This window comes from Sinocyclocheilus rhinocerous, unplaced genomic scaffold (genome assembly GCF_001515625.1).
Source record: "Sinocyclocheilus rhinocerous isolate Xijiao unplaced genomic scaffold, SAMN03320098_v1.1 scaffold1234, whole genome shotgun sequence".
NCBI lineage: Eukaryota > Metazoa > Chordata > Actinopteri > Cypriniformes > Cyprinidae > Sinocyclocheilus > Sinocyclocheilus rhinocerous.
The window spans coordinates 1,927,669-1,936,971 of record NW_015656153.1 but is presented as its reverse complement, the minus strand read 5'-3'; the positions used below and the strand labels follow the sequence as shown (position 1 = coordinate 1,936,971).

Here is a 9,303-nt window from a genome sequence, read left to right as displayed (position 1 = left end):
TATGATGCGATTTTCAATTTTTCCTTTCTCTTTGGAGTGTTACAACTAAGCTCTGGGTGCATAAAGAAGATCTGTAAAGTTGCTTCATTACACCAAATACACAAAATAATGTTCTTTTTAGCAGCATATGACCCCTTTAATATATTTTAAAATGTAATTTATTCCTATGATGGCAAAGCTGAATATTCAGCAGCCATTACTTCAGTCTTTGGTGTCACATAATCCTTCAGAAATCATTCTGATATGCTGATTTGCTGCTCAAGAAACACTCTACTAACCCCAAACTTTTGAATGGTATTTAGTTTGTATGTGTATATTCATATGTTTTGTTCTGCTTTTACTAATGTGGTTTTATTGTTTATTTTGTTTCTTAAACAAGATACCAAAGATACAGAGGTCTCGGCTATACCTCAGAACAGCCAGTTAACGTGGAAACAGGGCAGGCAACTCCTCAGACAGTAAGTTAGTCTTGAGTCATTATGCTTTTCTGAATGATACTTTCTCTGTGTGGAAGTTCATGGGCATGTGCATCATCACATTATGGCTATTTATGTCACCTGATTGTCTGAGCTCTGTTCTTACTGTCTTTATACATCTCTGTCCTTCAAGATATCTTCAGGAAGTAGGTTATACGGACACAATACTGGATGTCCGGTCGCAGAGAGTGCGGTCGTTACTGGGGCTATCCGGCTCAGAGCAGAACGGTTCTGTGGAAACCAAGAACCTAGAGCAGATTCTCAATGGAGGAGAGTCTCCAGCCAAAAGAAAGGGACAAGACATGAAAAGGTACAGATTTCCTTGGATTTTTTTTAGAGATGCACCGATCGACCGGCCAGGGACCGGAATTAGCTGGTTTTCCGCATGATCGGCCCGGACCGGTGACCGGCCTGTCAGTCTGCCGGTTCCGAGCCGGTCTGTTTTGACGTCACACTTACGCCGATTAATAATGTATTTGTGTTGTACCAGATGAGTAGCAGCCTGAGTGAGTGTGTGTGTGTGAGAGAGAGTCGTGCAGAAAACAAAACGGATGAGCGCAACAGCACTCATAGAAACTTATAGATACATACTGCGGTAGTAAAAAAAAAAAATTATAATATATGATTTAGGTACGCAACATTGCACGAACAAAATGTTTCAACACGATTGCAATGTGATTTTATACAATAGTAGTTCAATAAACAAGTTAAAATTAAGTGACTTACGGTTTAGACACTATTGACTGTTTTTGCTCAATTGCGCTGATGAAAATAGTTCCAATCAGAGCCACAGCAGAACTGTTTTGTGTCTCCGAGCAACACAGCGGTGTTTCGATACTGAATGAATCCACGTTTTTGAACGAATCAAGTGAGTCAATGATTCAGTAACCTATTCATAAAGACGGTAGTCACTTGCCTCGTTTCTAAATTAATCATCCGTTTGAACGAATCTGTTGAATGGAAAACTAAATGACTCACTCATTCAAACGGTCATTTGATGCCACCTACTGGTTTGGTTTCATATTTAAAACTATCATTGCATTTTTCCCAACATTTTTTATTTGTATGTTTAAAAATATGTAAAACATTAATCTTATAAAATTCTTTATGCATTCGAAAGTTTGCAGTGTAAATGCATTTATGGCACCTCAGCTTCATCAGACAGTCTGTGTAAATACATCTAATGCCACTTCAGATGCAGCTTCTATGTTTCCTGCAGTGGAAAGATGGAGTTTGTTGATACTGATTACTGATACTGATAACTGAATTAATTGAAACAATGTAAGAATTTGATGTGAAAGATGACACATTTAATAAGGTTAGTGAAAAATGACAATTTAAGAAACAGTGGGAAATGACATCTGTTTTGTTAAATAGTACAGCAACTCCTTTTCAGTTAATTGTTATTTCTACCTTTTTTCTAGTCACAGAGCACTTTATTTTGAGAGTTGTTTAAGTGAGAGAACAACTGTAACTTTGTCCAGATTGTGGTAATTGTAATGTTTAATAATTTTTTTGTAAATATTTTTTTTTGCATTAAAAAGTATAGATTTTTGTTTGTATATGCTGTCAATTATAGTTTTTAGAAAGAAAATCGGAATCGGCAAAAATCGGTATTGGCAGGTAACACACAAAGAAATCGGAATCGGCCAAGAAAATTGCAATCGGTGCATCTCTAGTTTTTTTGGGGGTCGATTCAACTGGTAGATTAATATAAACAGTTAAAAAGATTTCCATGTTAGCTGTTTTGAAACATTGCTTATGATGCCTTTGGTTTAACAGGAATCCAGAGGTTCTGGAGACATTTAATTTTTTAGAAAATGCTGACGATAGTGATGAAGAGGAAGAAGATGAGGGCGACATAATGGAGGACGTGCCTGACAGGAGTGATAAACGTAGAATAAAAAAACATAAAATTAAGGTGTGTAAAAATTTTAGTAATAATTATTTATTGTTCTCGGTATATGATTGTTGATGTAATATAGCCTATAATGATAACTTTTCCAGGTCGGAAATGAAGGTTTGGCTTCAGACTTACCGGATGACCCTGACACAGAGGAGGCACTCAAGGAGTTTGACTTTTTGGTAAACGCGGAGGATGGAGAAGGTGCCGGAGAGGCTCGGAGTTCAGGAGACGGCACAGAGTGGGGTAAAATAGTGCTTGCCAAACTCATAGACAAAATGGATTTTATAATCATTAATCATCGTGGTTTTTATGGCTGCTCGATTCCGCTACATTTTAAAAAATTAAAATAGATAATTGTGACTTTTGGTCTCACAATTCTGACTTTACTTCTCAGAACTGCCAAACATGTAAAAAAAAATGTACACTTTTTTTTTTTATTCTTTTTTTTTTCTGAATTGTGGAATAAAAAGTTGCAATTACCTTTTTAGTTTTTTATCCTGTGGCGTAAACAAGCTTCTATAGATTATAGATCTATAATGAAGTAGGGCACATCTCAAAGGAGTGTTTGATGATTGAGCAATGACTGCAGGTCTATTATCATGTAGGGTTAAAATAAGGCCTGCAATTAAAGGACTACTTCACCCAAACTAGAACATTTTGTTTTCATTTACTCGCCCTCATGTTGTTTCAGCTCTGTGTTTTCTTTCTTCCACAAAACACAAAAAGACATTAGGCAGAATGTCTATGCAGATCTTTGCCATAGAGTGAAAATGAATGGAGATTTATACTGAATCCAAAAAGTACATTAAAAAGCACCAATAGGACATATAGTGCTGTATTTGTAATAATCTTTTCTATTACAAGTTAATAGCATTTTTATTGACTTATAATTTTTCTCTCTGCTGTCACATACACTATGGTTCAGAAGTTGGGGATCTGGAATGTTTTTTTTTTTTGAAAGAAGTCTCTTATGCTCATTAAGTCTGCATTAATTTGAGGAAAACAGTAAAATGCTATTAATGTGAAATATATTTCTTAATTTAAAAATTAGAATTTTTAGCAACCATTACTCCAGTTTTCAGTGTCACATGATCCTTCAGAAATCATTTCTTCTTATTATTAATGTTGAAAACAGTTGCTCTGATAGAAAAGTACAAAATAGAAAACTGAATTGAAAGAGCAGCGTTTATTTAAAATAAAAATCATTTGTAACAAATGTACACTTCAATTTAATGTGTCCTTGCTGAATAAAATCTTACTGACCCCAAACTTTTAAACTGTAGTGTGTCTAGACGTGCATCAACATGTGAATAATGACTTAAGCCAGTTGCTTACACAAAGCTGTCATATACGTCCAGAATACTAGGAATGTAAGTGGTACTTCCTTAGTAAAAATCACTACCTACTATCAGTCTATGAAACGAGCTGCTTGGCCATTCTGCAAGTTTTTATTAGGTTTCACACACACAGCACAAACCTCAAAAAGTATATTTTTGAGTGAACTGTTTTCAACGTGTGCCTGCATGTGCATGCGTGTCCTTTGTATGTGCTTTGTGGCACACACTAGCCCTGCGGTAGAATCTTATTTAGGCCAGTTGCTGCATCAGCATTCCTGCCAGCTTCCAGCACGAAAGATTCTCTTACTGCTCCGACCAGAGCCAGCTGGGTCAAACACATCAGCTCATTACATCCATCACACACCCTCACTTCTGCTTTCTTTATCTCTCACTCTTTTGTCTTACTCTCTTCTGTCTGTTCTGACCCACTTCTAAACTAAGGATTATGTAAATTAGGGCTGGAGAATTTTAACTGATAAAACTTGAAGACAATAAACATACGATTGCACAAAATATATGGCTTATCTGTGTTCAAGCAATCGGGTATTTTTATAAGGAATGTATATTTATAATGCAATGCTAATCGACATAGCCTTTATCACTGTATATAATACTATCATTCTGTAATATGAAACCACGTCTGGTCACAAAACGAAGTTATTTCAACCACTCGACTATGTTAAGTTAATTTGGAGAAAGCATGTCAATAAATGATATCTTTGTTGGATAACAGGTTTGTAAACAGGCTCATACACATGCAAAACTGTATCGCACACTTGCTAATGTACTGTAGTACATTTATTTAAGGCTCAGACCGATTTTTTTTGTCGCACTGTACAGTAAATCCCTGACCAAACCAGTTCCAGATTGTAAAAGCGATCAACTCCTCAATTTCACATCTGCCTCGCTCCGCACTGTCACACACAGAAATATGTCAACAAATAGACTCGTTATATCACGGGAAGACTAATTCTTATCGTGGGGAGAATTTTTCCTGGTATATCGCAAACGATAAGATATCGCCCACCCCTAATGTAAATGTCACCATAAATATGACATGTATTTTTGGTAAAGAGGCACATGTATATGTGAAGTCTGTGTCACCCTTAAATCAAGACATTTATTGCCATAAACACTGTATATTTTCTTATCTCTGTATCTATTAGGGTTGCACAGTGTATGGTTCTAGGAAATGGTACCAAAAATCTTGTATGTATATATTTATATATAATATTATATAAAAATATATGCTGCCAGCCAATAAGGACGCGTTCAGGAAGACATGGAATCCCAAATATACCCTGCGAAGCCACTTTGATGGAGTGCGGGCCTTGGCCTTCCATCCTGTGGAACCGGTGTTGGTCACCGTCTCAGAAGACCACACCCTCAAACTGTGGAACCTCCAGAAGACAGTTCCTGCCAAAAAGTAAGTGCTTGCTGTGGCTTTCTTGGGATTGCTTTTGATCTTTAAAGGGGTCATATGATGCTATTTTAAAGATCATTATTTTTAGGGCTGCACGATAAATCGCACGCGATATTTAACGCGCATCTTATCAGTAAAGCTTTATCGTGCAGCCCTAATTATTTTGTGTATTTGGTGTAACAGAATATGTTGACATGCTTTTTGGCCAGCTGACCCAATGCATTGTGATTGGCCGAACACCACAACGCACCACGCGTCGGAAATGTAATGCCCCTTAGCTTAATCGCGATAACACTCCAAAGAGAAAGGAAAACTTGAAATCGCATCATATGACCCCTTTAAAATGATGTCTCAAGAAGCACATTGATTTTATCATGCAACATTAATGTTCCAAACAAACTGCTAAACAAAGTTTCATCTTGCTTTGCAGAAGTGCCTCTTTTGATGTGGAGCCCATATACACGTTTAGAGGGCATATGTAAGTATTGATTTCATGATATTGACTTTTTATACACTTTTTTTCTTTTTCTTTTTTGTTTAGTTTAGTTTTAAAACCTGCCTGTCAAACATTTAAAAAACGTTAGCCTCCAAGATTTACAAATAGCCATTGGTAAGCAGATTTCCTTACAAGAGCAACAAAAATGAATGCCGAGGTTGTTGTTGTCATTCCAGTTTATCCTAAATGTGTTGAGGAGAATGAAAGTGTTGTGACAGTGTGGACAATACTGTACATGTAGGCATTGCCACAACCTTATGTGTTCAGAAAGGTAGTATTCTCCTGGCCTCTGGTAAGCCCATCCATGATGGTTACATGTGATCCATAACTCCAGAGGATGTTCCCACAACACACCAGCCAAACTGTGCATGGTGATGTTAGATATTTAAAGATGCATTCTTTTTTGTTTGCCCTTACTCATGGCAGTGCTCTAATACTCTACACTGACACCTACTGGTCCGGATGCTTTAAGTTTATTCATTTCTGAGATTTCTTGCCAGAGCTTTCTTTTGCTGTCATACTATAAACATTTGTGTATTCAATCCCAATGGTTATTGATATATTGTTGGTGGAAAGCAGTTTGCTGCTGCATTACACTATAAACAGTCTAGCTGCTTGAAGTCCCAGTATATTTACTCGTTATTATGGTTAGTAATAATGTAGCTGGTCAATTGCATGACACAGAGGATTGTCATGTGATGCCAACCTGATGTGCTGTCCATTAGGGGGGCGACCTGCTCATTGTAGAACAGTGGTTCTCAATCATTTTGACTCCACAGTTAATGTATAGGTAAAAAAAAATGTTAAAAAAAATATTTATTTTATTTATGTTATTAAATAATAATAAAATAATTTACCTATTTTACCATGTTTTTATTTTTGCAATTTCTACAAAAAAATAATTTTAGAGCTTGGCATAACAAAAAGTATATTTGTTATTTAAAAAAATGGCCACTGTTGAAATGAGCATTGTGAGTCTTCCAAAAAATAAAAAAATAAAAAATGTTTTTATATATAGCTGCATGCCGCAATTATGGGGCCAAGCCCATTATGGCCATTTTTGACACATTTGAATCCTGGATTTTATTTGGATACTTTTAAACAATGTATAGTTGCCATTAGGCCTGGGCGATAAAACTGTATCGATATTTATCGACGGTACACCTTCTTCGATATCGATAGAAAAAATGTTCTATATGGCGCACAATATAGACACGTGCTATGAGTGACGCAGACCAGCACACACAAACACGAACACATGCTGAAATGAGTGCTGTGCCTGCCTGTGATGAGGAGATTGTGAATAAAGAATGAATATTAGTCGAATTTAAAATAAACATTTGCATTTGACTGTTGTTAGACCTATTCAATAAAGACCTATTTAATCTGCATATAAAACATTAGAAATTAGATATTTGTTTAATTTTTATTGTGTGTTTAACTGTTAAAACCAAAAATATTTGTTGTTTGTCTCAATAAATTGTGTTAATTATAAATACAGTGGTTAAATTTAAACATTTTTTTTCTATTGCTTTTTGTTTTAAAAAAGGTTATAAAATGTCAATAATTATCGATACCGAACGATATGAAACATTATATCGTTGATACATTTTTTAGCTATATCGCCCAGCCCTAGTTCCCATGGTTAAACACTTGCTACACATTGAATTTGTAGAAAATCTTCAAAGCTTTAGCCTTTTGATTTACACAGCATGCCACTCATGCACTGTAGTTTGTTTAATTTTACAGAGACTTGAGTTGTCGAAGGTAGAACTGCAGCAATTGGCTCCAAGTGACACAACATTACACACAGTTATATAAAGTTTGTACTACATAGGATTAGAACCCACAATCTCTGGGTCAGGTGCCTACAACTCATTTCATCGTGCCACTGAGAATACGTGGGTTTATGCAGAACCTGAAGCTCCGTAATTCAAGTGACAATCAACTCAAAATTAAGATTTTGTATATAAATGCACCAAAGGTAGTATTTATTAAGCTCAGATGAGATGATACTTAAAAAAGCACTACATCTGGAAAATAAGTAACTTCAGCATCATTTCTTGCCACAATACCTATGATGGTCTGGGAATATGCCACACTGGATTCAAACCCATGGCCTGAAAGGTTCGGGGGCAGGTGGCTTAGCAGAGTGTGCCACTCAGTTGACGCACATTCAACGTGCTGATGAGGAGAGGTTTAGGTGTGAGAATGAGCTCCCAAAAAAAGTTATTTAGCATTTTAACCAGAGTAATATGCAAAGTTAAGTTAATGGTAATGCAGCTTATGATTAACTTGACAGCGGAAGAATCACATTAAACAGCATTGTAACTGGTTAGCCTGTAACTTATTAGCATATTAAGCTTAATAGCATAAGACAACAAACACAGCACGGTCTACTTTGGAGAGGTATTTCTTGGGAATGGTAGTGAATATCAAAAATATATTCAGTAATTTCTTTGTGGCACGGTCCAAAGATCATACGATCAGATTTTGGACAAATTGGGCAAAATTTGTAGGAGGAGTAGCAAAAAAAACTTTTAATTTACTTCAATATGGCTGGCAAGCACATGGCACATGGTGAATTAAAAATAGATTTGTAGTTATTTTAGCTTATTTTAATACTTGTTTTGTCTTATTTTAAAATCAGTTCAATAAATTGCTTTTTCTAGAAGACTTGGATATATTTGTCTTATGTGTCAGTATACATTATTTTGTTCAAAAGTGCTTTTTATTTCTTTAGGGTTAATTTTTTTTTTAATTAGCAAAAATGATTGAGTGCACCTTTCTATGTCATAAAGCTCTTGACAAGCTTCTCTTCAGTCATTGCTGTTGTTTGGAACTGGATAGTGAGTGTGTTAAATGAGGGCACATGATATTTACACTCTTGAGATCTCGGTCCGGCCCCGTGAGCATGTGTGGTCTACAGTTTCACTGTTGTTGCTCTAGGATGTTTCCACGTCACACATATAGCTGATCAGGGCAAGACTTTAACTAACAAAAACTACTGCCACTGTTTGACTAAAATATTGTATTACTGTTAGGGCTGCACGATATATCGTTTCAGCAGCGATATTGCGATGTACGCATCCGCGATAGTCACATTGCAGGATGTTTGATGTTTAGTATACTGATCGTTATATTTATACTGATCGTTTTCTTTGCTCACACACAGACACTGTCTCTACACCGGATGCGACAGCTCTCGTGTTGTGCCGCCCAGCGCCGCAACAGCTATAGTCTACTCTGGACGTGACAATGTGACCTTTGCTAATCATTTGAATTTTGTGCCAGTACACCATAAATAGAACGAGGCATGAGTTTTGTCGCGTCGCACCGCGCCGCTCGCATCCGGTGTAGACACGGTGAGAGCCGCACATGAACACTGAATTCTATTTGTGCCTGAAATGACACATACGCACGAAATTGTCAAAATGCATGTCTCTGCAAGTATCCCTGTAAACACAGTTGCTTATGGTTAACAGATTTTAACACAGATTTATTAGATTTATACAGTGAAGACTATGCAGTGTTATTTAGCATTTGATTATTCAATTTCTGTACCTGAATACTGTTAGACTTACCTGAAAAATATAAAGCACTGCTTATTTCATTTGTATCTTTGTTCTATTATATTTATCTATGCTTGTAATTTGTTTATTTTC

The 9,303-nt window shown here is 36.2% G+C and overlaps 1 protein-coding gene across 1 annotated transcript in view; it reads left to right on the top strand.

Annotated features, from left to right (window-relative positions):
• Positions 1–321: 321 nt before the first annotated feature.
• The window catches only part of LOC107719504 (striatin-3-like), a 16,099-nt gene continuing 7,117 nt past the window's right edge, over positions 322–9,303 (top strand). The window contains exons 1-6 of the mRNA XM_016526921.1: positions 322–458; positions 610–786; positions 2,259–2,397; positions 2,484–2,625; positions 4,965–5,145; positions 5,573–5,620. Of these exons, the coding sequence (XP_016382407.1) occupies positions 322–458; positions 610–786; positions 2,259–2,397; positions 2,484–2,625; positions 4,965–5,145; positions 5,573–5,620 (824 nt within the window). The remainder of the gene's footprint in view (positions 459–609; positions 787–2,258; positions 2,398–2,483; positions 2,626–4,964; positions 5,146–5,572; positions 5,621–9,303) is intronic.